The 23,690-nt window shown below is 50.2% G+C and overlaps 8 protein-coding genes across 8 annotated transcripts; 4 read left to right on the forward strand and 4 right to left on the reverse strand.

The window, feature by feature from the left end:
- Nucleotides 1-1,495: 1,495 nt before the first annotated feature.
- Nucleotides 1,496-3,392, forward strand: F5J12DRAFT_972267 (uncharacterized protein). The gene is made up of 8 exons (XM_051750110.1): nt 1,496-1,682; nt 1,734-1,853; nt 1,969-2,051; nt 2,112-2,148; nt 2,301-2,574; nt 2,627-2,684; nt 2,739-2,829; nt 2,890-3,392. The coding sequence occupies exons 1-8, from the start codon at nt 1,657-1,659 to the stop codon at nt 3,092-3,094; spliced, it is 894 nt and encodes a 297-aa protein (XP_051594665.1). The 5' UTR covers nt 1,496-1,656; the 3' UTR covers nt 3,095-3,392.
- Nucleotides 3,393-5,984, reverse strand: F5J12DRAFT_553099 (uncharacterized protein). The gene is made up of 9 exons (XM_051740035.1): nt 5,630-5,984; nt 5,437-5,565; nt 5,263-5,353; nt 5,191-5,211; nt 5,046-5,131; nt 4,953-4,986; nt 4,687-4,892; nt 3,893-4,596; nt 3,393-3,841 (listed from the first exon to the last, which is right to left on the reverse strand). Exons 1-9 carry the CDS (start codon nt 5,758-5,760, stop codon nt 3,618-3,620), a joined length of 1,626 nt encoding a protein of 541 aa, XP_051594666.1. The 5' UTR covers nt 5,761-5,984; the 3' UTR covers nt 3,393-3,617.
- A 291-nt stretch (nt 5,985-6,275) lies between these two features.
- On the reverse strand, nt 6,276-7,136 carry F5J12DRAFT_728362 (uncharacterized protein; the record flags this gene model as incomplete). Its single annotated transcript, XM_051741879.1, has 2 exons — nt 6,276-6,365; nt 6,429-7,136. Coding segments are annotated over 2 exons (798 nt in total), but the record flags the coding sequence as incomplete, so codon positions are not given.
- Nucleotides 7,137-7,278: 142 nt separating this feature from the next.
- On the forward strand, nt 7,279-10,552 carry F5J12DRAFT_748484 (coatomer WD associated region-domain-containing protein). Its single transcript, XM_051742097.1, has 10 exons — nt 7,279-7,340; nt 7,395-7,778; nt 7,829-8,314; nt 8,377-8,898; nt 9,015-9,181; nt 9,235-9,342; nt 9,421-9,629; nt 9,696-9,977; nt 10,079-10,211; nt 10,278-10,552. The coding sequence occupies exons 1-10, from the start codon at nt 7,323-7,325 to the stop codon at nt 10,429-10,431; spliced, it is 2,463 nt and encodes an 820-aa protein (XP_051594668.1). The 5' UTR covers nt 7,279-7,322; the 3' UTR covers nt 10,432-10,552.
- Nucleotides 10,553-11,496: 944 nt separating this feature from the next.
- On the reverse strand, nt 11,497-13,009 carry F5J12DRAFT_553276 (uncharacterized protein). Its single transcript, XM_051740036.1, has 3 exons — nt 12,893-13,009; nt 11,638-12,835; nt 11,497-11,588 (listed from the first exon to the last, which is right to left on the reverse strand). Exon 2 carries the CDS (start codon nt 12,801-12,803, stop codon nt 11,784-11,786), a length of 1,020 nt encoding a protein of 339 aa, XP_051594669.1. The 5' UTR covers nt 12,804-12,835; nt 12,893-13,009; the 3' UTR covers nt 11,497-11,588; nt 11,638-11,783.
- Nucleotides 13,010-13,413: 404 nt separating this feature from the next.
- F5J12DRAFT_898464 (coatomer WD associated region-domain-containing protein) lies at nt 13,414-14,013 on the forward strand (the record flags this gene model as incomplete). Its single annotated transcript, XM_051748113.1, has 3 exons — nt 13,414-13,446; nt 13,483-13,693; nt 13,805-14,013. The coding sequence occupies 3 exons, from the start codon at nt 13,414-13,416 to the stop codon at nt 14,011-14,013; spliced, it is 453 nt and encodes a 150-aa protein (XP_051594670.1).
- A 621-nt stretch (nt 14,014-14,634) lies between these two features.
- Nucleotides 14,635-21,243, forward strand: F5J12DRAFT_972282 (glycosyltransferase family 2 protein; the record flags this gene model as incomplete). Its single annotated transcript, XM_051750111.1, has 15 exons — nt 14,635-14,993; nt 15,058-16,658; nt 16,690-17,478; nt 17,526-18,072; nt 18,136-18,464; nt 18,519-18,873; nt 18,931-19,150; nt 19,202-19,324; nt 19,379-19,828; nt 19,884-19,907; nt 19,960-20,049; nt 20,102-20,166; nt 20,215-20,381; nt 20,436-21,081; nt 21,129-21,243. 15 exons carry the CDS (start codon nt 14,635-14,637, stop codon nt 21,241-21,243), a joined length of 5,880 nt encoding a protein of 1,959 aa, XP_051594671.1.
- Nucleotides 21,244-21,689: 446 nt separating this feature from the next.
- Nucleotides 21,690-23,583, reverse strand: F5J12DRAFT_728364 (FAD dependent oxidoreductase; the record flags this gene model as incomplete). The annotated part of the gene is made up of 8 exons (XM_051741880.1): nt 21,690-21,804; nt 21,858-21,961; nt 22,017-22,055; nt 22,110-22,325; nt 22,381-22,761; nt 22,813-23,114; nt 23,185-23,199; nt 23,247-23,583. The coding sequence occupies 8 exons, from the start codon at nt 23,581-23,583 to the stop codon at nt 21,690-21,692; spliced, it is 1,509 nt and encodes a 502-aa protein (XP_051594672.1).
- Nucleotides 23,584-23,690: the final 107 nt, after the last annotated feature.

Genomic DNA, 23,690 nt, shown 5'->3' on the forward strand with positions numbered 1-23,690 from the left:
ACCATAAATGCACCTACCTCAACCAGTAGCAAGGAGTCCTCAGTGGACAGAAGGGTCAATGCCTTGGAAAGGTGGTCAACAGAACTGGTGCAGCAGCTCCATGCTGGATGGTGGGGGCAGGGGCAGGGGCAGGTGAGGCAGCACTTGCATTTGCACTGTCATGGTATATCAAACTGAGGAGATCAGTCATGTGGTTGACAGCACTAGTCAGACCAAACACTGTGGTCCCAGCTGAGAGTTTGGGTGGAATTGGCTGTTGATTCCTAGGAGGACCAAAGGACCGGGCAGACAACTGACCAGACCCACAAGATGGTTTACATGATGGGGGCAGGGTAGAAGTGTATGAAGTTGGATAGGGCCCAGAAGAAAATGTGCATCTCCCCTTACCAGTCCTACTGACACTCCCTGAAGATGTGCCCAGCCCCTTCATTGGGAAGGGAGGGTATGCTGGGATGCTGGCTGACAGTGTGCCCACCCCCTGAGTCAGGACCACAATGGGTGCTGAGACACTGGGCAATGCAGATGGAATCAGTGGATTGGGGTGCAAAGGGTTGGGAAAAAATGTGGGAAATTCAGCCATGAAGTCAATATACAAGGGATCAGGAGCTGGGTTCATGCCACCAATGTTACTGTTGGAAGGCTCATCAAAGTTACCTGGCCACATTTCTTGATCTTCATCCTTGAGCCAATTTGGGGGCCAGTTGGATGAGGGGGCCTCTGATGGTGCATACACATTAGCACCTTGTGCCCCTCCTGATGGGGTGATCTGTGCCATCTTTGTGTAAAATGGCCATCCCATATTTTTATAGGGCAGGATACATCATCCACTCCAATGTATTCATGTTAGATGAACTGATATGCTCAATGATAGGGGACAATGTACATTGGTTGCAACATAGCTATTCCATACATTCTCTTCAGCTGGTGTGATGATATTGGCACCAAAATGTTCATCCCATGAGCCAGACCCAGAGCATTGAATGAAGCCTTCAATGGAATTATAGATCCCTTTCAACTAATAATGATATCAGTCAAGGCTATCAGTGTGAGGAGGATGTGCTTACCCATTGCCATTTATTTTGAATCTGCTGAGCAGTTCTTGTGCAGGGCAAGTTAGGTGGAGCAATCACAGCAGTGGCACTAGAAAATACACTTGATTTGAAGTTGCCTGTATCACCTTGTTCCAACCAGTGTTCAATGAGGTAGTCAAGGAGAGCATGAGTCTCTGAATTGGTCCACTTGTGACTACTCATCATTTCTGGCTCCTGATCTGATTCTAAAAGAACAAGGAGTCCAGCAACATGTACAATGCAAAGCATAGCAGAAGCAATATGAGCAATAATGGGTTTGAGGTCATCATATCAACAAGTGATCATCATTGTATAGTTGGAAGGAAGGTTGAAACTCTGCCTTGTAGTTCATGGAGCATCCTGGGCATGTTAACCAACACATGTGTTGGCAATGGGTTGTACACCGGTTTCCGAACTGGCTCTTACTGATGTAGTTTCATGTGACCTGAGTCCAATGGGATCAACAATCTGACATTGTTATGGTCACGGACGACTCGGAGTACTACTGGTTGGCACATTATCCGAATTCACCATCAGTGATAGAGTTCCTCTCTTCGATTCAGACGGGTTGCCCTCCACTCGGGCCATGGCAGGAAGTCCAGCACAAAACATGTAAGCTGTTGTGAGCAGCGACTGGTTGGCAACTTATGTCTCTCCCTGTAGCCAAGGGCCATTCTTTATCGGGCTGACCGTCAACATCTTCTTGTATGGTGTCCTCACCACCCAAGTGTACTTATACTTCACCGCGTATAAAAAGTGCGTGTCAGATTTAGAACTTATCTCGTGCAACCCCTCAACGACTTTTTTTTTTTTGCGTATAGAGATAGACCTTGGCTCAAGATGCTGTCAGCCCCATTTCCTGTTTCCTATATAATGCGCTCATTTTCACAAAACCCAGTGTAGTGATTTTGTACATCGCAGATATGTTCAACTGTATCATCAGTATTTATTATATCTATGATGCTCTGGTCTCTCATTTCGGTGTGCCTTCTTGTTAGCGTTCACACAACGAGCTCAAGTAGATGCATATTTGGGATGTAGGTGATGAGGCGAACCTTCTGAGGGCCAGCTGGGGTCAGTCCCTGATTTTTCCATGAAAACTAGGCTAACTAACTTCTCTTGGCAGCATTTGCAACTGGTACGTGATATTCTTATATTCCCCAGTTTAACGAAGGCTTCCGCGATTACGGATGCGGTCTTGACGGTGCGCTTTCATTTTCTTTGCTCCAGTCCCCGTGATAACCTGCGAAAGGGCACGATTGGAGCGGTGGTGCAACATTTCTTTGCATGGCGGGTATACATGATGACCAAAAAGGTGTTCATTGTGTTGGCCGTCATCCTATGTAGCCTAGTCAACCTGACAGGCTCACCCGGTGCCACTATCCGCGTTGCCGTCAACCCCAATCTTTCTGAGTTGCCGCGTCCTGCAGTGGAGGTTACGATGTGGTTGGTTGGGGCAGTCCTCGCTGATATGATCATTGCCGTTTCTCTCATATGGCACCTGGTAAATATTTATTCTTGGTCTCTTGTCGCGTTTCCTCGTTAAAACCATGTAGCGAAGATACAAACATTTTTACCCTGCATTGACCAGCATCATTAATCGCATCCTCAGGAGTGAGTCGTGCAATATGTAGTCGGATTCAGATTTGCTGACGTCCGTTAATCCAGTGACTGTACAGACCGGAGTCCTGACGACCATCGTAAGTTGTGTTTCTCCGCCAATGCAATCAATGACACGGGCAGTACACTTACTTAGTTGGTCTATAGAATTCTGGCATGTAAGTATTTCCCTTTACCTGCTACAATGACGCTTCTCGAGCGATGCCCCTCCAAGCCACCTAATATTCAACATCCCACTCTCAGAACTACACACGAACTGCATGTTATCCAGCCTGAATGCTCGCAGAGCACGGAAATACGATGGATCGTTAGAGCAAGAACTGAGTTGTGGGGGTGTTGGCACTCATCAAGTGAGTGCTCTTGCGAGAGCTATTTCGTCACGACGTCTATCTTATTTCCCCTGATCAGTCGATTGTGTCTCAATCACAAACTACACAGCCGGAGGTGCGTAAACCATCTACTGTTGGCCCCTTATTGAGATAGTAACCGATGCATTCTGTATGGATTGTCATGCACGTCGAATCACGCCAGATGATCGACGTGGACGGTGAGAGACGAGACAGTCTTTTCCATCACTACGGTACCCCCAAACACGTATGCAATGGTGAAGAAGATAGCCCGAGCATCACCGCAACAATCTCTGAATAACTATGCACATTGTATCATAGCATGGAATTGTAGGTGTAGATATGGATAACTGAATGCAACCTTTTCAAACCTACTGCCTGATATGCTAGGCCCGAAACATTCATGCCATCCGAGTCTCGGTACGAAGTATCACGAACACAGTTTTAGTAGACCCCGATATCAAGCAGCTACAGAGAAGGTATGCATAATAAATCAACTCTCAGAAAGGTAGGAAATAGGTTCAACTCCACGGCAGCATAGACGGAGAGCTGGAGGTATGTATAACGCCGATCAATGTCATCAAAGCTTAGCATCCCGCTTCTTGCGAATCAACTGCTCCGGATTATGACCATCTCCGTCCTTTGCAACACGTTTCTTCATTTCCTGGAGTCCCTTCCGTGTACCTTCTTTTCCTTTCCTGATGCCTTCTCCTCTCCCTTTGCTACCGTCACTTCCTCGTTTCCTCCCCTCCTTCCCAATGCCCAACACACTCGCTGTACTCTCCACGTCCTCCTTGGGGATCACTGCCATCAATGCATTAAGATTGATCTGTCCATCACCCGTGCGCATCGCACCAAACTGCTTCTTGACTTCCTTCATCACTCTCGGATACGCCTTCCTTGCTTTCGCCAACTTCTCTTTGTCACCCACCAGTTCTTCCCTCCGCTTCTGCACCATATCCCGGATCTTGTCGAGGTACTCTTCAAGTTTCTTCATATCAGGTACGTCCGCATCCGGCGCGTCTCCAGCATCGCCGCTGTGTTCTGCGGGCTCTGCCTTGCCCTCGGCAGCTCGTTCCCTATATTGTTCAATCTTGACATTCAGCCTCCCCTCCTCGTTACTCTCGCTTTCCACGCGACTCTCGACATGTTTCGCAATACCATCTACTCGCCGCTGAAACCCTTCTGGAACGCCGTCCCTGAACCCTCCAGAAATCTTGCCATTCTCTGTACTACCAAACCCGTTGACCGGCGCCTTAACAGCAGGTGCGTCACGTGCGAATGCTATTCCTGGTCCTTCCATAAGTCGCTTCCAATCCCACCCAATCTTTTTCCACTCAGCCATGTGCGGGGCGTTGAGAACCGGCGATGGACGTAGAATGCGGGCAGCCGTTTTATCAGCATCCACGCCTTCTCGGTCACAGGCGACACGAAGGGGGTTGTTTGGGGTCAGGAGAGCATATGCAATTTGTTGGGCGATTGTGGGTGCGTTCGGTGGTTGGACTTGGAACGTTGGTTCATGTCCGTACCCGACTGTTACTACACGGATGAGGATGTTTCTGTTCATAAAATACAGGGCCAGCCGTGGTCATGGGAATAGCCAAACATTAAATGGACGAGCCAACGAAGAACAACGAGAGGGAACATACGCCGTGAGCCCAAAGACGGGTTTGACGCCATCGGCTTCTCTCCCCGTGAGGAAGCTATGAACACGTATAGATCCGCCCTGACTCCATGGTATATCGACGTATGAGTAGTAAGGTTTAGACGAGTCGGCCGACGGTCGATCGGTTCGCAAGAAGGAAGCTAGAGGTTGTGCAAAGATCGAAGTTACTTCAGATTCATTCAGATTAGGCTGAGACAGGTACAGAGCGTAAGCATGACAACATGTGAAAAGCAGGGATTGATTGCGCACTTGAAGTGTCTTGTCGAGGATGAGGACGACTACACTAGGGCGAGACATAAGCGGTTGGGTCAGGTGTATACTGTTAGTGCAAGTGTAACCCACGGAGTGACTACAGTCTGGTTCCCGGCGAGGAAAGGTTCCATGACACATAAAAGTGGAACCCTTTCCGGGTCCTGAGGCAATCCGGTCTAACCCACACTCACAATTAGCAGTGATATTGTGCATTATGAGGACACCTATGCATTACCTCCTCGAACGCTTCGCGCCTCTACAAGATTACATGAGAGGACCATTGAGGCTAAAAGGTAGAAACCCGTACCGCCGTATCCTCCACAGTGACATCCCGAGGGTCCACCTTTCCTCCCGGCAAGGCAGTGTCACCGGCATATTCACGCAGAACGGACGATCGTCTACACAAAGTCGTATAACAGCGTGATTGATGAGTACAAGTTACAATTGACCGCCCGTGTAGCTCGCGAAGCAAAAGACAAACCTGCTCAATATAACGTAGACATCCCCAGCACGACCGATGAACAACGGCACGAGAACAGCAGCGCTTTGAGCACGAGGAAACCGAGCGTGGGTACGGGGAGCACGGTAATTTAAGAGGTTTTGGATACACCTTCGCGTTAAAAGTCAGCTATTATGGTGATGTATTCCAACACGGACTCCAAAACGATACATACCGTCTGGACTCCTCCTTGAGTGTTGTTAGCGTCGTTTCAAAGAGTTCCGAGATAGGTCGGGGGTATCGCATAACGTTGGTGGGTTGCGGACTGGGACGGGGAGCTGACGATCGGGAGTCATCGGAGGTCATCTGTATGGACGCTAGGATGTGAATTAAAGGCGATCAGTTGGGTTTACCTGGGCCTAAAACGGTGGACCCGAGTGATTTAATGATACAAGGGCCAGCGTCCGTCGTCGAGCAGGCTCATGGCTGTGCAAAATCATATCAAACCTTTACACTAGCTGATCATCGATCACTGTCAACCAAAAGACATGTTCCAAGAGAGCACCGGGACAATCACTGGGTGCCAAGTACGTTGAGAAATAGGGACGAACGGTGTGAGTACCATCAACTACCCTAATTGTCGACATCGACCACCGCATAGTATCGAACAACGTGCACCTAGTTTGGGACCCCCTCGACATGTGCCTAGTCATACTTTCAGAGAGTACCAGCGTGTAAGTATGGAATTGCACAGCCCAGAAGTCACTGTCAAGCTACAAACCTCTTGGTGTGAGCCAGCGAACGCGACGAGTTACCCCACCGTTGCTCACGCTCACAGCAGCCGACATGACAGGGGGCGGCAAGCTGCGAACGTCACTCTCCTACGATCCCATCGTCCTTAGCATGTCTGCAAACGCATCTATCTCTGCCTTTTTATCTACTTTCGCCTGCTGACGGTGGGCCGCTACATCCTGTTGCTACCCGGTGCATGCTTCGCATCAAAAGTCACTACATTCGTGTAGATACCGACTTACTTCGGAGTCGTGTTGCAAGCGTTGCGAGGTGCTCCCCATCTTTCTTGAAAAGTCTTCCCATGTGCTTGTATATTTGCACACCAGGACGTCGACTCTATCTGGAGGGTCTACCCTCATCCCACCGTAGGGCACTCTGACCCATTTCTTACTCGCCTTTCCCTTTCCACTAAATATCTCCCTCAGAACTTCTATGACGCTGTAGGCGAACCACGCGTTCGTGTGTTCTGCTGTAGACCCGATAGTGGACGTGGGCCCTCCATGTGTACTTATAGTGATAAGAAGGGCAGCGAGATGTGCGGCGGACGGTGCCTCGGATGGTTTCGAATACGTCAGTGTGTAGAGTTGGGCGTAGTCGAGACGCTGCGTGAGAGATTCCAAAGTGCCGTCGTACGACAAGCTGATTCTGTCGTGGTCATTATCGATCGGATTTGATGTCTCGCTGTGGAGGTTACTGATACTGAGCGGTAATACTGGAACAGACGGCGGCAATCGGGTCTCTCTCTCTACGCGTCCGATCGCCTCTCTCCCCGATGGATGTCTGATGTGCACGAGGAGAAATTCGTGATGGACAGACATTGAATCGATACCGATAACTTTACAATGGCATATTTTTCGAAGGCGACAACTCTTACTCTCGTCGAGTAATTGGATCGCGCCGGCCCATGTATGTATCGGTGCGGTAGTAGCTGCGAATTGGAAAGAGCACGGAAGGAAGGGATTGGTTGCTTTGGCGTTTCTTCCTTTTGAAACGAGATCTTAGGATGTTCATGGTGAGGACGCTGAGGAGCACCACATGGCTGGTACTGTGTTGGCGACCCCCCATCGGAGGGGTCGTAAGCCATCTGTCTACCCCCAAGTACTACCGTAGCAAATGCTCACCCAGGCCACGCTACGATGTTGCTCGACGTATCCGTGAGTACGACTTGGATTTGGCCTTAGTATGCTTTTCTAAATTAGATGGATCAGCGCAAGTTGTTCTCGCGTTCAGACCGAGTCAAAGGCACCGACTTTCACCCCACCGAACCATGGCTGCTCACAGGCCTCTACAACGGTACCGTCAACATCTACAACCACGAAACAGGCGCACTCGCCAAAACATTCGAAGTATCCACAGTCCCAGTCCGTTGCGTCCGTTTTATCGCACGCAAGAACTGGTTCGTCGCTGGGTCAGACGACTTCCAGCTACGCGTGTTCAATTACAACACCCATGAAAAAGTCGCTTCCTTCGAGGCTCATCCAGATTATATTCGCTGTTTGGCCGTTCATCCGTCTGCAAGCATTGTTCTTACTGGAAGCGATGATATGACCATCAAGGCATGGGATTGGGACAAGCAGTGGAAATGCATACAGGTTCGTGCCCATCTCTCCCCACGTCTGTCCACATCCATGTCCACGCATAGGTCTATGAAGGACATTCCCACTACGTCATGAACATCGCATTCAACCCCAAAGATGCCAACACATTTGCATCCGCATGCCTCGATCGCACAGTCAAAATGTGGTCCCTGGGATCCCCCCACCCCAATTTCACGATGGACGCACACGACAAGGGCGTCAACTACGTTGACTTCTATCCCGGCCCAGACCGTCCGTACATCGTCACCACCGGGGATGACAAGACTATCAAAGTCTGGGACTATCTCAGCAAGAGTTGTGTACAGACGATGGAGGGGCATATCAATAATCCCTCGTTTGCGGTCTTTCATCCGAATTTGCCGATCATTATTAGTGGCAGTGAAGACGGGACCGTCAAGTTTTGGAATAGCGGCACGTATAGATTGGAGAATACGTTGAGCTATGCCCTCGAGCGGGCTTGGTGTGTCGCGCTGCGCAAAGATGCCAACGAAATTGCCGTTGGCTATGACGAGGGTATCGTCGTTATAAAGGTATGTCCCTTCCCCCTATACTCCCACACCCCATCTCACGAGCGACGCTACCGCTGCCTTAGCTTGGCCGGGATGAACCAACATACAGCATGGACCCTTCCGGAAAACTCATCTACACCCGTAACCAACTCGTCCTGTCCGGTAATATCCAAACCCTCTCTCCCGATGACTCCTCACCCGAAGGCACGCGCATCCCACTCAGCATCAAAGAACTCGGTACGACGGAGATCTTTGGCAATGCTCTCTTACACAGCCCAAACGGTCGGTTCGTTACCGTCGTGGGCGATGGCGAGTATATCATCTACACAGCGTTGGCGTGGAGGAATAAGAGTTTTGGAGCGGGATTGTCCTTTGCATGGGCAGGTGATTCGAATACGTATGCCGTGCTGGAAAACAAGGTTAAGTTGCGCGTGTACAAAAATTTCAAGGAGAGAGGTGGGGTCGGGATGAAAGGATCAGGGAATTGGTCCGTCGATGCAATATTCGGAGGACCTGTGCTAGGTGCGCGTGGGAAAGGGTTCGTGGTCTTTTGGGATTGGGAGACGGGAGACGTGGTGAGGAGGGTTGATGTCGAAGCGAAAAGTGTGCGTGCATTCTCGTATTCGTGTGGTGTCCTAGATCGAGTCAGGTTGGATTCGGAGCGACGCTGACGCACTGTAGCTTATGACTGTTGACGCTGATACGAACCCTTCCACGACAGATCTACTGGTCGGGAACAGGCTCGTTTGTCGTTATCACCTCTGAGGACTCGTTCTATGTCCTCCGCTTCGATCGGGACGCATACAACGCAAAAGTAGAGCAAAGTGTGGAGATCACTGATGAAGGAGTCGAGGAAGCGCTTGACGTCGTCGCTGAGATCTCCGATAGGTGCGTTCATGTCCGTATTCCTGACATATCTGACTTGTGTGGTGGTGATATAGTGTCAAGACAGCGAAATGGGTCGGGGATTGTTTCATTTATACGACGGGGAGTAACAGGATCAACTATTTCGTCGGAACGGAGTCGTATACAATCAGCCCATCAGATATGTACGTCGACACGTCTGACTGCCTTTGTTCTCGTTTCGCTAATGTGTATACCTTTTATGTTGCTGACCCTCGCCGCAGTCCATTGTACATTCTCGGATATGTCCCCGCCCACAATCGCGTCTACCTAGCTGACAAGGACATGAACATATATGCATACACCCTTTCCCTCAGTGTTGTGGAGTACCAGACAGCGGTGTTACGCGGAGACATGGACTCCGCAGCCGAGATTCTGCCCTCTGTGCCAAAAGAACAGTTGAATAAGGTGGCTCGGTTTTTAGAAGCTCGCGGTATGTTTCTTCCCTCGTCGTTTTGTCCGCTTCAAAAAAAGATTATAATACACCATGCTCCATTAGGCATGAAAGAACTTGCGCTTCAAATATCCACCGACCCTGATCACAGATTCGACCTTGCACTGCAGCTCGACGATCTAGACGTCGCGACAGACATCACGCGATCTGTGCCGGAAGCTGAGGCAGAATCAAAGTGGAAAGCGCTCGGGGATCGTGCACTAGCAGTTTGGAGATTCGACTTGGCAAAAGAGGCGTTCGAGAGAGCAGGGGATTTGAGTTCGTTGATGCTCTTGTTACTGGCTGTTGGGGATGGGGATGGGCTGAGGAAAGTGGGTGGCCTGGCTGGTATGTGTTCGCATTTTCAGCCCTTGTCTCCCTTGTATTTTGGTTTATTGTCGTGTGGGGGAGTGTGTTGTGTGATTGGAAGATGACTGAAAGTGTTACAGAACAAAAAGGTGCCAACAATCTGGCGTTCGCGACTTTTTTCCAGCTAGGCGATACACAGGCATGTGTGGATTTGCTCGTGAAGACGAATCGTGCACCGGAGGCGGCGTTGTTCGCACGGACTTATGCACCGAGGTAATGTATCCCTTATGCAAACAAGGTGTGAGTGCATGATCGCTGACCTATGACGTCTGCGCACAGTCAAGTGCCTAAAGCGGTGGACGCATGGCGCACGGAACTGCGGATGAAGAACAGACCGAGGATCGCCGCGTCGATTGGCCACCCCTCTGAGCACGCGGAGCTGTTCGAGGAAGGATGGCAAGACGTTCTCTGTCGCGAGGCTGAATCGAGATAAGATCGGGGATGTGACGAGTTTTCGATTTGTCGGTGGATGTTGAGTGTGTTCCGCTCCCCAGTTGTGACTAGTGGAGTCAGTACGTGGTAAGTACAATAAATATAATTAGTGCAAATTCTAGACTTCGTTCTTGTGTGAACTTGCCTGTGAGGCTAAGGCCTAGTTGCCGAAAAACCATCTTCGGTTAATAGTTGGGTGAAGTGTTTTTCTTCCACCTACTTATGTAGAGAAATTGTTCTTGCTCACTGCTGACACGGGAGGAAATAATCTTACCTTGCAGAGCCATTAAACTGGCTTTCAACACTTACAATGAATTATCTTAGATGAGGAATGTTCACGTGGACATTAGGCTCTTCGAAAGCCGAGTTGACGCTCAGGACGCCATTCTTTGATCTCTCGTCGATGCAGAGGCAAACGTGCGTGCAGCACTAGAAACATATGACTCAGGGGTTCAGCTTCCCCCAAGCTCTCACAACCTCGCTAGTTTCATTACCGTGTTGCATTCCATCCCTACCCTCGTTGTCTTGCAGCTGCACTTGGTTGACCAGAGTGGAATCCTTCTCAGACACGGGGGACGCCGTGATTCTACTAGACATGAACGTCGGTTGATTGATGGTGCAACATGGGGTGCAGCAAGAATATCACAGCAAAATCTGTCATAACACCCATCCATGCACGAGGGAACAGGCCCAGACCTACCCCCATGATACTGAGCAGACTTTCAATGTGATACGCTTGACGGAGAGGACATCCCATACCCTGTCTTGTGCGACATATTGCTTTGCGTTTCGTACAGATAGTAAAAGCACACTTCAGCCCCCATTCTAGGTGACCTTGGATCCCCTTGCCGATGTCGTCACGGAACCGACTTGCCCGCAATAGTTGGGAGGTCTGGGGTCAGAAGGCGAGGACGGTCAGATGGAGGTGGACATGTACATGTTGTACATGTTCAGTTAGATACATCGTCCTCGTACTTGCCCGGAGCTCTGCTCATTACTCGTGAGGCTGCCCCACTACTCCACCACATCTCACTCTCACTGTCTGCTTCGTCAGAAGGTCTCCCCTGGTCCGGAAACAGACTATCCAGAGTGTTACTCAAGCGTGTCTCGACTCCTCTCATGACAGCTTTATCAATTGCACTTCTCTTGCCTTCCACTCTAGCACGTGCGTAAGAACAACCTGTAAAAGCCCAAGTGGCATCCGCACCGCCGTGAGAGGCACTCGTCAGCCATTGAGTATCGAACGTCCTATTGTACGCCCGGACCCACAATGTGCAGCATAGGCAGCTCCGTTTGCCACAGCCGATAGATTGTTGATGCTCATGATCCAAAGTATCAAGCGGGCTGCTGAGATCAAGCACGATCTGGATTTCGGCGTGAAGCTTTGACGGAACGACGGCTGCGCCACATCTCCTCCATTTTCGGGAACTCCGTACGCAGCGTAGCTAGAGTTTCCTCAGAGGGGCGGCTGCCGAGTGCACGTGACACAGCTTCCAAGTAGTCGTCGTCCAGAACAATTGTAGTCTCACCGGTGCCCGGAATAGCGTCGACCCAACGATGATTAATGCCCTGTGGGAAATAACGCCTGGCATACCTGATCAAGCTGTTAATTCCATAATAATACTGGGAAACCTTTTCGAGACGGTGTTTCAGTCTTTCCAACTCCAGTTCCCGGTCGAGATCCATAGAATTAGTGGCTTCGCAGAGCGAACGCAGGAGACGGGATCTTTTGAGAATGGGAATGTAGACCGCAAGGCCCTCGTAGAGGTCCTTTGCCGAAAGACTCTGGGAATTGAAATCCCGAGCCGTTCTTGCGATATCCGCTAAAAGATCACGCATCATTTGTGTGGATGAGATTTGTTTTCCACCATACTTTTTTTCACGATATACTCCGGATTTTGGAAACTCGTCCTCGATGGAGTCCAAGGGCTGGTAGTCCCTCAGGACCATATCGAGGTCATGCGAGAATGCGGTCACTGCGTCATGCATCTTCGTGACTCGCTTCTCCATATTCCGCCCACAACGAGAAAGCAGGAAAGGCAAAACATCATAAGCATCCTGAGTCTCTGGAGCAGTGATCGCGTTGAACAAGCAGCGAACAGCCCGATCATCCTCATCGGTGACACAGTCGTTCTTTGCTAACACAAGCGTGAGAGTGTTACGGCTGTCAAATGCAGCAGCGAAGGCCTCTCCCGGGCTGCCGGTTGTCAGTGAAACCGCAATGGTTTCGAGAATGCGAATAGTGCGGTTCCGCATGTTCTTGTTACTGTGCTTGCCAACGCCAAGGAACTTCTCGATGTTTGAGTAACCGAACTGATCGAGGAGCTGAAGCCGCTCCGAAAGGCAAGACTGGCCCTCCAGGTTGTCTGCCATATTACGTATGAATAGGAGTGTTTCACAATCTGCTTTTGGGGTGGGCTGGTCAGTGTCACCACAACCTCAGAATCAAGCCAATAGCCTACCAAGAATCTCCCTGAACCGTTCTCGACCAGTACAGGATCTGTTTCCGAAAGGTTCGTATCGCGTCTACAGCTGTCTCAGTGCCAGACGTTTTTGGGAAGGTGGTGGGAATCCGAGTGACGGCACCCCTTCACTGCGACCTCCCCAAAGCGATATATCGTATTAGATAATTTTATTCTCACGAACTTGCTGAGTCTGAGTCTGCGCGACAAACCATTTGCCATCCAGTGCCGTTGTGGTTAGGGTTTGTTTGTCGCTACCACCTCTGAAAACTCATTCTATCCCTTCCTCCGATCGGGACGCATACGATGTAAATGTAGAGCAAAGGGTGGAGATCACTGATGAAGGGGTCGAGGAGGCACTTGACGCCGTCGCCGAGGTCTGATAAGTGTGGAGGCGTGTCTGACTTGTGTGATGGTCGTGGTGTACTGTCAAGACAGCAAAATGGGTCGGGGGTAATAGGATTAACTATTTCGTTGGGACGGAGTCGTATACGATCAGTCCATTAGATATGTACGTCGACATGTCTGACTACCCCCGTTCTCGTTTCCCCGATGTGTGTACTTTTTCTGCTTGCTGACCCTCGCTGCAGCCCACTGCACATTCTCGGATACGTCCCCATCCACAATCGCGTCCACCTGGCGGACGAGGACATGAACATATATATGCATACACCCTTTCTCTCAATGCCGTGGAGTACCGGACAGCGGTGTTACGCGGAGACATGGACTCCGCGGCCGAGATTCTGCCCTCTATACCGAAAGAACAGTTGAATAAGGTGGCTCGGTTTTCAGAAGCTCGCGGTATGTTTCCCCCCTCGTCGTTTTGTCCGCTACAAAAAATATTATAATAAACCATGCTCCATCAGGCATGAAAGAACTTGCGCTTTAAATATCCACCGACCCCGATCATAGGTTTGATCGCCCTGAGGCTCGACGATCTAGACATCACGCGATCTGTGCCGGAAGCTGAGGCAGAGTCAAAGTGGAAAGCGCTCGGGGATCGTGCATTGGCAGTCTGGAGATTTGACTTGGCAAAACAGGCGTTCGAGAGAGCAGGGGATTTTAGTTCATTGATGTTTTTGTTGCTGGCTGTTGGGGATGTGGATGGGCTGAGGGCCTAACTGGTACGTGTTCTTTTTTTTCCATCCCTTGTCTCCCTTGTGTTGTGATTTATTTTCGTGAGGGGAGTGTGTTATGTGATTGGAAGGTGACTGATAGTGATCCAGAACAAAAGGGTGCCAACGGTCTGGCGTTCGCAACTTTTTTTCAGCTAGGTGATAAATAAGCATGCTGTGGATTTGCTCGTGAAGACGAATCGTGCACCAGAGGCGGCGTTGTTCGCACGGACTCCAGCACCGAGGTAATGTATTCCCCACGCAAACAAGGTGATGATCACTGGCTTCTGACGTCTGCACACCGTCGCGAGGCTGAATCAAGATAAGATCGGGGATGTGATGAGTTTTCGATTTGTCGGTGAATGTTGAGTGTGTTCCGTTCCCCGGTTGTGATTGGTGGAGTCAGTGGTTGGTAAGTATGATAAATATAATTAGTACAAATTCTGGACTTCGTTCCCGTGTGAATTTGGCTGTGAGACTATAATGCCTTGCCGAGAGACCATCTTCGGTTAATAGCTGGGTAGAGTCTTTTTCTTCCACCTACACAAACCGACTCTTTCCTTCATTTTCGTTCGTTTCGTCAAATAAAACCAGGTTGGACGACTTGAGTTTGCCCTGACACGACGAATGGCGTCGACGTCGACTCACGCCGTCAGTTCCGGCAACCTCGTCGATCTTGTCTCGACATCCCACTCAGCCACCGTGTATCCTACCGACGACGCCATCTTGGCCGTCCTCAACACCCGCTTCCGCTCTGATTTACCCTACACGAGAATAAGCACGACACAGCTCGTCGCAATTAATCCTTCCAAGATTCTTTCGAATGCAGATGATACCACCGCACGGGAGTATGAAGAACGCTGTTATAGGGATACCAGTCTGTCGCCGCAGAGTGCCAGTGTCTTGCAGCCACATATATACCAGCTTGCTACCCAGATGTATCTGCTCATGCGACGGAGGAAAGAGTCTCAGTCACTGGTGATGCGGTGCGTCAGATCTTTCAGGCGGCACCGAGTTTACTGACGGTGGTTGTGGTTGGACGGAATGCAGTGGGATGACGTGTTCTGGGAAGACGTATAACGCGCGTCTCCTAGTGAACCAAATCCTTCGTCTCTCTGCCCATTCCAAGAAGGAGCACAAGGTGGCGAGCCAGATTAAAGCACTACACACCCTTCTCGATGCATTCGGAAACTCCAAAACTTCTCTCAATCCAAATGCATCCCGACATGGTCGCTACCTGGAACTTCACTTCAACGACCGCGGTCGAATCGAGTCCGCAAAGGTTCTCGCCTTTGCGCTCGACAAGTCCCGTCTTACTCGGCTCACGCACGAGGAGCGCACCTATCATATCTTTTATCAATTCCTTGCTGGCGCCGCACCCCAGGAACGCGACCATTTTGCACTTGAGGATCCTTCCGATTATACTTTGCTAGCGTCGTCAGGATGCTACCGTCTCCCGAGTGGCCCGTTCAGTGATGACGCCATCGCGATGGAAGACGTCCGCGTAGCGATGCGCGCCCTCGGTTTCAAACCTAAATCTCTATCCTCCATCTTTTCCATATTATCTACCATCCTCCTTTTGAGCAATATTCAGTTCGTTGAAGCAGATGCCAAGGACGTGTCTGCTTCCGTTTCCAACATGCCAGTCCTAGAACAAGTGGCACGCCTTTTAGGCGTCCCACCCGAGGATCTTGCGCAGGTCCTGACTAACAAGTCAAATTATGTCCGCAAAGAACTGTACACCGTCCTTCTCAATGTCGAACAGAGCATGGCGCAGCGCGACCATTTCATGCGAGATCTGTATGCGATCCTATTCGCGTATGTCGTGGAGACGGTGAATCACAAGATCTGTCTTAGCAGTCGGGAAACTTCTCCGACAACACAGATCATTGTTGTTGATCAGCCTGGGTACCAGTCCCGGGGGCCTGCGGCTACGGGGTCCATGATGCTAACGGGGAATGCACCTCTCGTGTCGGCATACGGCCAGAATGGATTCGACGAATTCTGTATCAACTTTGCCAACGAACTCATACATTCATACATTCTTCGGCACACGTTCGAGGATGCGGTTGGTTACAACGGACATATAACGGGCGACGGTGTTGCCTTGCCTTCGATCGTGACGGTAGACAACAGTCCATGTGTCGAGCTTCTTCGTGGTGCACAGATTAGCGAGCAGGCGGCTCGCAAACCAGGTGGTTTGCTCGGTATCATGAACAAAGCGTGCTTGGCCTATAAATCCGGTAAGGCAGGGGATAAACAGGTTGAAGATATGCTGCAGGATTTCGTCGCCAAATTTGGAGTCCACACGTCCTTTGTCACGAGTCCCAGCCAAGCAGGCGCTAGCGAGCGCAATCTGTTCGGTATCAATCATTACAGTGGGTCTTGTGTCTACGATGTGACCCATTTCATCGAAAAGGATGCGGACATGCTCGATGTTGCGCTGGTAACGCTCCTCCGGTCTTCCACGGATCCGTTCGTGGCCAAGCTCGTTTCAGGACCATCACTTGCTACTGAACAGCATTCCAAGGATGAATCGATCTCCGTACAGGCACAAGTGTCGTCCCGTCCGCTTCGACAGCCCACACCCATGGCCTCATCCGCTACCGGCGACGACCAATCGCAGTTAGGACCCTACGAAGATCTACCCCGTGTCTACCCAACTGAACTTTACCCTTTCAGAGTTGCTTGCTCCGCTGGATTGGACACGTCTCTGGGCAGTATCTTGTATTCGTCCCAACGATTCAGGTTCTCCAAATTCCTTTGACAAACGTCGGGTCAAAGCCCAAATTCGGTCCCTTCTCATTCCCGACATCGTGGCACGCCGCAGCGTTGAGTATGTCGTTGACTATGCGCAAAACGAGTTCTGCGAGCGGTACGTCCCAACAATGCGGGGATCAGATACGGAGCGAATCCGGCAGTGTGCTGCTTCCCACGGGTGGAAAGAAGGTTCGGAGTATGCGCTTGGGCATCGATCGATTTGGCTTGCTTATGACGCATGGAAGACCGTCGAAGATGGGTTGCGCGCGACTGAGAAGGAGCAGAAGAAGCAGGGCATTGATGGCGGTGCCCAGGAGGACGATGAAAGTATGGTGGCAGATGACGGGACAGAGTATACACATGCGGATGCTGCGGTTGAGAACGAGAGTCGCGATAATTTGCTCATTGCACGTGTGGGGTCGCATGGGTCGCGATATCAGGATCCTAATCAAGTTATGTCATATGGAGGGTCGGGGTTACTTTCTCCCAACGTCGTTGCGCCTGCTTACACGGACGAAGGAGATGGCTGGGGGTCGGAATGGGGCAAGAAAGGTGCCAGTGCAGGGGCGTCGGTACCGGCTTCGAAGGAAGGCGCCGGCGGCATCGTTATTAGTCATGCGCCCGCGGCGGTGGAAGAGGTGCCAACTAGTCCGCTCTCGTCGCTGGTGGTTGTTCATCGTGTGGACTCTCACGGGTTTGATACCTTCCTTCGTTCCTTCGTCTCGTCGGAAGGATGAAGCGGCCCGATGTCCGACTAGCATGGCGAGAAAAGTTGACTATTTTCGTGCTGATCTTCATACTCAATGCGGTCGTCATCTTTTATATCGTCGAGTTTGGGCGGTTGCTGTGTCCCGATTACGACAAGGTGTGGGATTCGAGCGAGGTCGCTGAACATACTGGCGACAACGATTGGTGGGTCTCAATCCAAGGCTGGGTCTACGACATGTCGAACTTTATCCATGGAGACCACAGCGATATCTCCGGTATCGCAAGCAATGCGCAGAGTAACCTCGATCTACTGGTTGGACAGGACCTCACGGATTACTTCCCTCCTCCATTAGCGCTGGCGTGTAACGGCTTGGTCACCGAAGCATCTCTCGAGCTGACATATAAGAATTTTACGGCTACAGTCCCGACTGCGATGCATAATTCCGGAGCAACCCAGTCAGCTTCGGGTACTGCGTTGGACAATTCGGACTGGTACACGGCCACGTTTTTACCGAAGATCAAGCAGTACAGGAAAGGCGCGCTTGTATGGGACACGAATGAGATTGCCTCTCAGGCTAGTGATCAGAACATCCAACGGTATGTTCCATACATTATCTTTGTTTATGGTGACTTGACACTTCGCCACCCTTGACGTTGTAGGATATGGGCTATTTGGGAAGGCGGTATTTACGATCTCACAGACTACGTCAATACCGTGTCGATCAACCAAGGCGCTACGGACGTCTACCAGTTTTTGAACACGGATATCACAGACGTCTTCAAGCAACAAGCCGGCCAGGACATTACCTCGAGCCTCAACAAAGTCCTGGCTACGTTGGACTCGTCAACTGTGTCTTCAAACATGAACTGTATCCAGAACGCGTTCTACCTCGGCCAGACAGATTTCCGGAAGACAGCACGGTGCCAAGTCCAAAACTACATGTTGTTGGTCTTCACGAGTATCGTTTGCGCGTCCATCGTATTGAAATGTGAGTTGGGAGATGTCCATTGTTTTATAGGACTGCGTGTTCATGAACTACTAGTCCTTTCTGCTCTTCAGCTCAGTCCTAAACGCCATCCAGAACTGCAAGACAAGTTCGTGCTCTGTCAAATCCCATGTTATACCGAAGGCGAGGACTCCCTTCGACGCACCATCGATTCCCTTGCATCTATGAACTACGACGATAAACGCAAGCTTCTCTTTATTATATGTGACGGAAACATCATCGGCAGCGGTAATGACAGGACTACCCCCCGTATCGTTCTTGACATCCTTGGTATTGACCCAAAGGTCGATCCGGAGCCTCTAATGTTCCGATCCATAGGAGAGGGTTCTAAGCAGCTCAATTATGGCAAGGTATACTCCGGTTTGTACGAGTTCGAGGGCCATGTTGTCCCGTGAGTGCACTTTTCGCGTTCATGCGTTATCGTAGTCGCTGCAACGATGAGTTGCAGGTATATGGTTGTAGTGAAAGTCGGGAAACCAACAGAGCGGTCTAAACCTGGGAACCGTGGCAAACGTGACAGTCAAATTCTCTTGATGCACTTCCTTAATCGCGTCCATTTCGATGCTCCGATGTCGCCATTGGAATTGGAGATATACCACCAGATGAGAAATGTTATTGGGATCGACCCCGCATTCTACGAATACATATTCACAGTTGACGCGGATACCGTATGTTCTGTTCTTGTTGGTTGATCTATTAGAAGCTAACGTCCGTTTTAGCAAGTAACGCCAGATTCGCTGAACCGTTTGGTAGCGTCCGCCGCGGATGATTCCAGTATTATCGGTATCTGCGGAGAGACGAAACTAACAAATGAAGAAGGATCTTGGTGGACGATGATTCAGGTGCGCGATAACGTTGTTTTGGTTATATATGTGCTCATCCAGCTTCTCTGACAGGTCTACGAGTATTATATATCTCACCATCTGTCGAAAGCGTTCGAAAGCCTTTTTGGTTCAGTCTCGTGTCTACCAGGATGTTTCTCGCTCTACCGGATCCGAACCGCCGACAAGGGGAGACCCATCATCATCTCCAATCGTATCATTGACGAGTATGCGGAAGGCCATATCGATACGCTGCACAAGAAGAATCTGTTCTCGCTCGGTGAAGATCGTTTCTTAACGACACTACTTCTCAAGCATTTCCCCACTTTCAAGACCAAATTTATTCCCGATGCCGTAGCTCATACCATGGCTCCTGAATCATGGCGTGTGTTGTTCTCGCAGCGACGTCGTTGGATCAACTCGACTATCCACAACTTGTTGGAACTCGTAGTCTTACCCGAGTTGTGTGGCTTCTGCTGTTTCTCGATGCGATTCTTCGTTTTCATCGACTTGTTGGGTACCCTGGTGTGTACAACGTTTTATGACCTTGGGGATGGCTGCTAATCTGGGTTAACATTAGATTTTACCTGCTACAGTGGTATATGTGAGCATCCAACATCGTTTCGTTCCATTTCTGCCGCTAACGTTTCTCATAGCTATTCTACTTGATTATCGTCGTCGCTACTGGGCAAGCCGCTGTCCCCATTATATCCATTATTATGTTGGCAGTAACGTATGGTTTGCAAGTAAGTTTAAAATCTCGTCGCTACAGTTTGGCCTGCTGACTTGATGTGCCAGGCGTTGATCTTTATTATCAAGCGAGAGTTCATGCTTGTCGGTTGGTTGGTAGTTTATTTACTTTCGTATGTGTGCGTTTTATGTTTGGTCGGGGAGGTTCTGACGTCCGCTAGATATCCTGTTTATGGCTTTTTCTTGCCTGTTTACTCGTTCTGGTGTATGGACGACTTTTCTTGGGGTAACACTCGTGTCGTCATCGGCGAAGGTGGTAACAAGAAGATCCTCATGAACGAAGAGGAACGTTTCGACGAGTCCGTGATTCCCTTGAAGAAGTTCGGTGGTACGTGAGATCTTGAACTGTTAAAATAGTTGAGTTATTGATTTCCACATGTAGAGTACGAAGCCGAAACTTGGGAGCGTGGTTCCCACCGTTCAGACGAAACCGGATATACGAAACCCCAATCCCAGAGGCGTTTCGTGCAGTCACGTCCAAGCTCCCCACAGTCACTCCACCAGTCGATGGCAGGCGATTATTATCGAAACACGAATGCCATGAACAATTCTACCAGCAATGTTCGTGGACCTGCTTCCCACCAGAGCCACGGGTCACGACAAGGATCCATGTACGACGGACGCCAGCGCACTATCTCCCAATTCACAACGCCGCAGTTACCTTTCATGCCTTTCGGCGGTGGGCCGGGATCGGTGACGGGATCTGACCATGGCGGATTGATGCAACCACAGCTATTACCCTTCGGGTACCAACATACTGGTAGTGTGTATGGGATGATGCCGGCCGACCCACGCGCCACAATGATGTCTAACATGAATATGCTTACGGGCTCGGGGTCGCAACCTGGCGGGTTTGGATTATTGCCCCCCACTCTTGGGGATGCGCGTCCGATGTCAACGTTCTCGATGGCCACTTCGGTTAATGCGTTCGCTGCGCCCAGTCTTAATCCCAATCCTACTGACGAAGAGCTGTACAATGCATTGCGGACATACCTCAGTACCCAGGACCTGATGACAGTCACGAAAAAGTAAGTGACCGAGTGGACTAAACATAGTCGATGCTGACTTTCAGTAGAACTGCTCGAGAAGCGATCATGGCCAAGTTCCCTAAAGCAGATCTGACGTCGCGCAAAGAGTTTTTGAACCAGTCCATTGACACTATCCTCTCTGGCCCACCGACCTCGATATAGATTGTTATGCAAACGCTCATGCGATGCCTGCGAGCGGATAAACCGATTTTCCACATTCTCTTCTTGCACAATTTTCCGTCAACATGGACTTTGATATTTGTCCTTGAAGGGCAATTAGCACCGTTGTGTAGTCTGCCTTGCACTGCCCGTTCGCATAGTTATGGACAATCAATCGTAGTAGTAGTAACGGTACTCCTTACATAATCCTATTTCTCGATCAAAAGTCTCCTATGCGGTTCCAAACCGATATTGTTGGTGCACTGGAGGAAAACATACAGTCATCGCTGTCATCACCAGGCCAAGGCCGAAAAGTTCGCATTACTGTAAAACCGGATGGACTGCGTCGTGACATATCATCTTGCATATAGAATTCGTGACCAAGCTCTGAGGAATGAATATATGTACACATATCGGTGATGCGCGGGGAGTGCGACCTAGCCTCCTATCTAATTTTTATGTTTCAGTCGGTTATGTGTCAAATACCGTTCTGGAAACCATGTAGGGCAACTCCATTGAGTGCCTGTCAACTCTGCAACTATCATTTGCACGACAATTTCCGCGCTTGATCCCGAGAGTAAGCATCCGATAGCGTGGTGAGCGCAAATTCTACCTACCATGCAAACGCACGAGGCATTCCGTGCCCCGTGTAGCCAGCTGCAATGTATTGCCTTTCGTAGTCTTCCCTCTCTCCGGTGGAGAAATCGAACACAGGTCCAACCTGGCATAGGCTAGTGAGTGCTGAAATCGCCCCACAATATACCGAAGAAATGTACAAATGGGTTGCCTGTGGTCGTGTATCCCATGATACCAGTCTTGATCAAAGAATCATCAACAGAGGATAACATGAATCCACAAGAATACCTTACCCATTCCATCTCTGGTCCGGTCCCGTGCTCGAACTTACCTTGAAAAACTGTCGGAAGGAAATCTCTCAACTCGTTACCTACGACGGGATTTGTACCCGAGTCGTCATCTACGTAAAGCTCGAATTGGGGACCGGAGGCTTCACGTCCCCCTCCGAGGACGATCAAGGGCCTTTCTTCACCAGGTCCGAGCGGGCGGGGGAACCAGTATTCATACCCCTATGATAGCAAAGAGTCAGGCATATTGTAATGCCCAAGGCTGGGGAAAAATCACCTGATTTCCGGACCAGCTATTTGTTCTAATCAAGGCTTTCCCTACGGATGCCCTAGTAGCAATAATCTGACCGCGCGTTGGTATGATGCCATCTGGACCAGCGAGGGATGGCAGCAAATGGGAAGTGTACGCGTTCGTTGCATGCACCACGCGCAAGCACGAAATAGGCCCACGCGACGTAGAAAGGATGTACTTTAGATTCGCATTCGAGCCCTCACTTTGCGATCGCGTTATTGAGGTTACTGGTGTGTGAGTGTGCATCCTCAAATCGAAACGTTCGCCAGTGCGTTGTTTTGCGTGTTGGTACAACATTGTGACGAGTTTAAGAGGCCAGATATTGTGCCCTGGTAGCTTAACGGCAGAATAGGGGGTTCCGTAAGTCTGAAGCCATCCCTTAGATCAGTGTACGAGATAGGGACATGAAGTCCCTACATTCTGTACTTCGTCTCTAGTCAGCCATTGCACGTTGTCCAGGTTTATGCCTGCATGCTTGGCACGCTCGAAATCGGCCCTGGTTTCCCTCTCTTCGTCTTCTGTGAAAAGAAGGCGGACATTGCCACCGTTGACTAAGTCTACATCTTCAGACCAGCCGTTTCTTTCGATGATGCTGACAAGTGATGACGCTGTGTATTCTTCCAGAGCAGACGATCGTATAGCTTCATCGGCACCGAACTTGTCCTGTCTCGCAGCGAAACTGTAGAACGTGTGGGGTGTAAGGTGACCACCATTTCGCCCTAGTAGTGCACCAGTGACCACACAGCGTCAATCGCAAGGCCTACTCCAGGTAACAAGAGTCAATCACACCTGTCGCGCCGCCGCCTGTGATCGATCAGCTAAGGCACTCAAAACTAGGACGCGTCACTGACAGAAATCCCTTGCCTCCAGTATGACCACACGCAGTGGAACGTCCAAATCGATGGTTTGATTTCCGACCGCCTCCGCAAGATGGTACGCAACACTGATACCAGTGATTCCTGAACCGATGATGCAGATATCAGCATCGGTTGTCAGAGGGCCGTAACTTCCTTCGCGTGCGAGGGGATTGGCATTGGACGACGAATGTGTCCAGAAGGAACGAGTGGGGTTGGCAGAAGGCAGATTAGCGGGTCGGCACAGATGGCCCAAGATTGAACCAGCTGCGTTGAGTGTTGCCCGGGCATCTTTCCCTCTCTCGAAAGCACGGGTGACAGACCATCCGGGCATCTGATAGATAACAAGCTTTACTTAAGGGCGAAAGTGCGATTAGAGGGAGAACCTTCACATCCACTTGGCTTGATGGATGCCACATATGACATAACGTGGTACTAACC

Source organism: Pisolithus orientalis (assembly GCF_024613125.1).
Source record: "Pisolithus orientalis strain OTSU chromosome Unknown F5J12scaffold_82, whole genome shotgun sequence".
In the NCBI taxonomy this organism is placed as follows: domain Eukaryota; kingdom Fungi; phylum Basidiomycota; class Agaricomycetes; order Boletales; family Pisolithaceae; genus Pisolithus; species Pisolithus orientalis.

Excerpts from the sequence above, each read along its gene's own strand:
- F5J12DRAFT_553099 (XM_051740035.1), bottom strand. The coding sequence starts at position 5,760 with ATGACCTCCGATGACTCCCGATCGTCAGCTCCCCGTCCCAGTCCGCAA. Across the intron at positions 5,212-5,262 it reads TCACTGTGGAGGATACGGCG|AGGCGCGAAGCGTTCGAGGA; the intron begins GTACGGGTTTCT and ends GTAATCTTGTAG. Across the intron at positions 5,132-5,190 it reads GGCGCGAAGCGTTCGAGGAG|ACCGGATTGCCTCAGGACCC; the intron begins GTAATGCATAGG and ends AGTGTGGGTTAG.
- F5J12DRAFT_972267 (XM_051750110.1), top strand. The coding sequence starts at position 1,657 with ATGGCAGGAAGTCCAGCACAAAACAT. Across the intron at positions 2,052-2,111 it reads TGCTCTGGTCTCTCATTTCG|GTGATGAGGCGAACCTTCTG; the intron begins GTGTGCCTTCTT and ends TTTGGGATGTAG. Across the intron at positions 2,830-2,889 it reads GCAGTACACTTACTTAGTTG|CGATGCCCCTCCAAGCCACC; the intron begins GTCTATAGAATT and ends ACGCTTCTCGAG.
- F5J12DRAFT_748484 (XM_051742097.1), top strand. Across the intron at positions 8,315-8,376 it reads AGGGTATCGTCGTTATAAAG|CTTGGCCGGGATGAACCAAC; the intron begins GTATGTCCCTTC and ends CCGCTGCCTTAG. Across the intron at positions 9,630-9,695 it reads TCGGTTTTTAGAAGCTCGCG|GCATGAAAGAACTTGCGCTT; the intron begins GTATGTTTCTTC and ends ATGCTCCATTAG.
- F5J12DRAFT_553276 (XM_051740036.1), bottom strand. The coding sequence starts at position 12,803 with ATGGCAGACAACCTGGAGGGCCAGTCTTGCCTTTCGGAGCGGCTTCAG.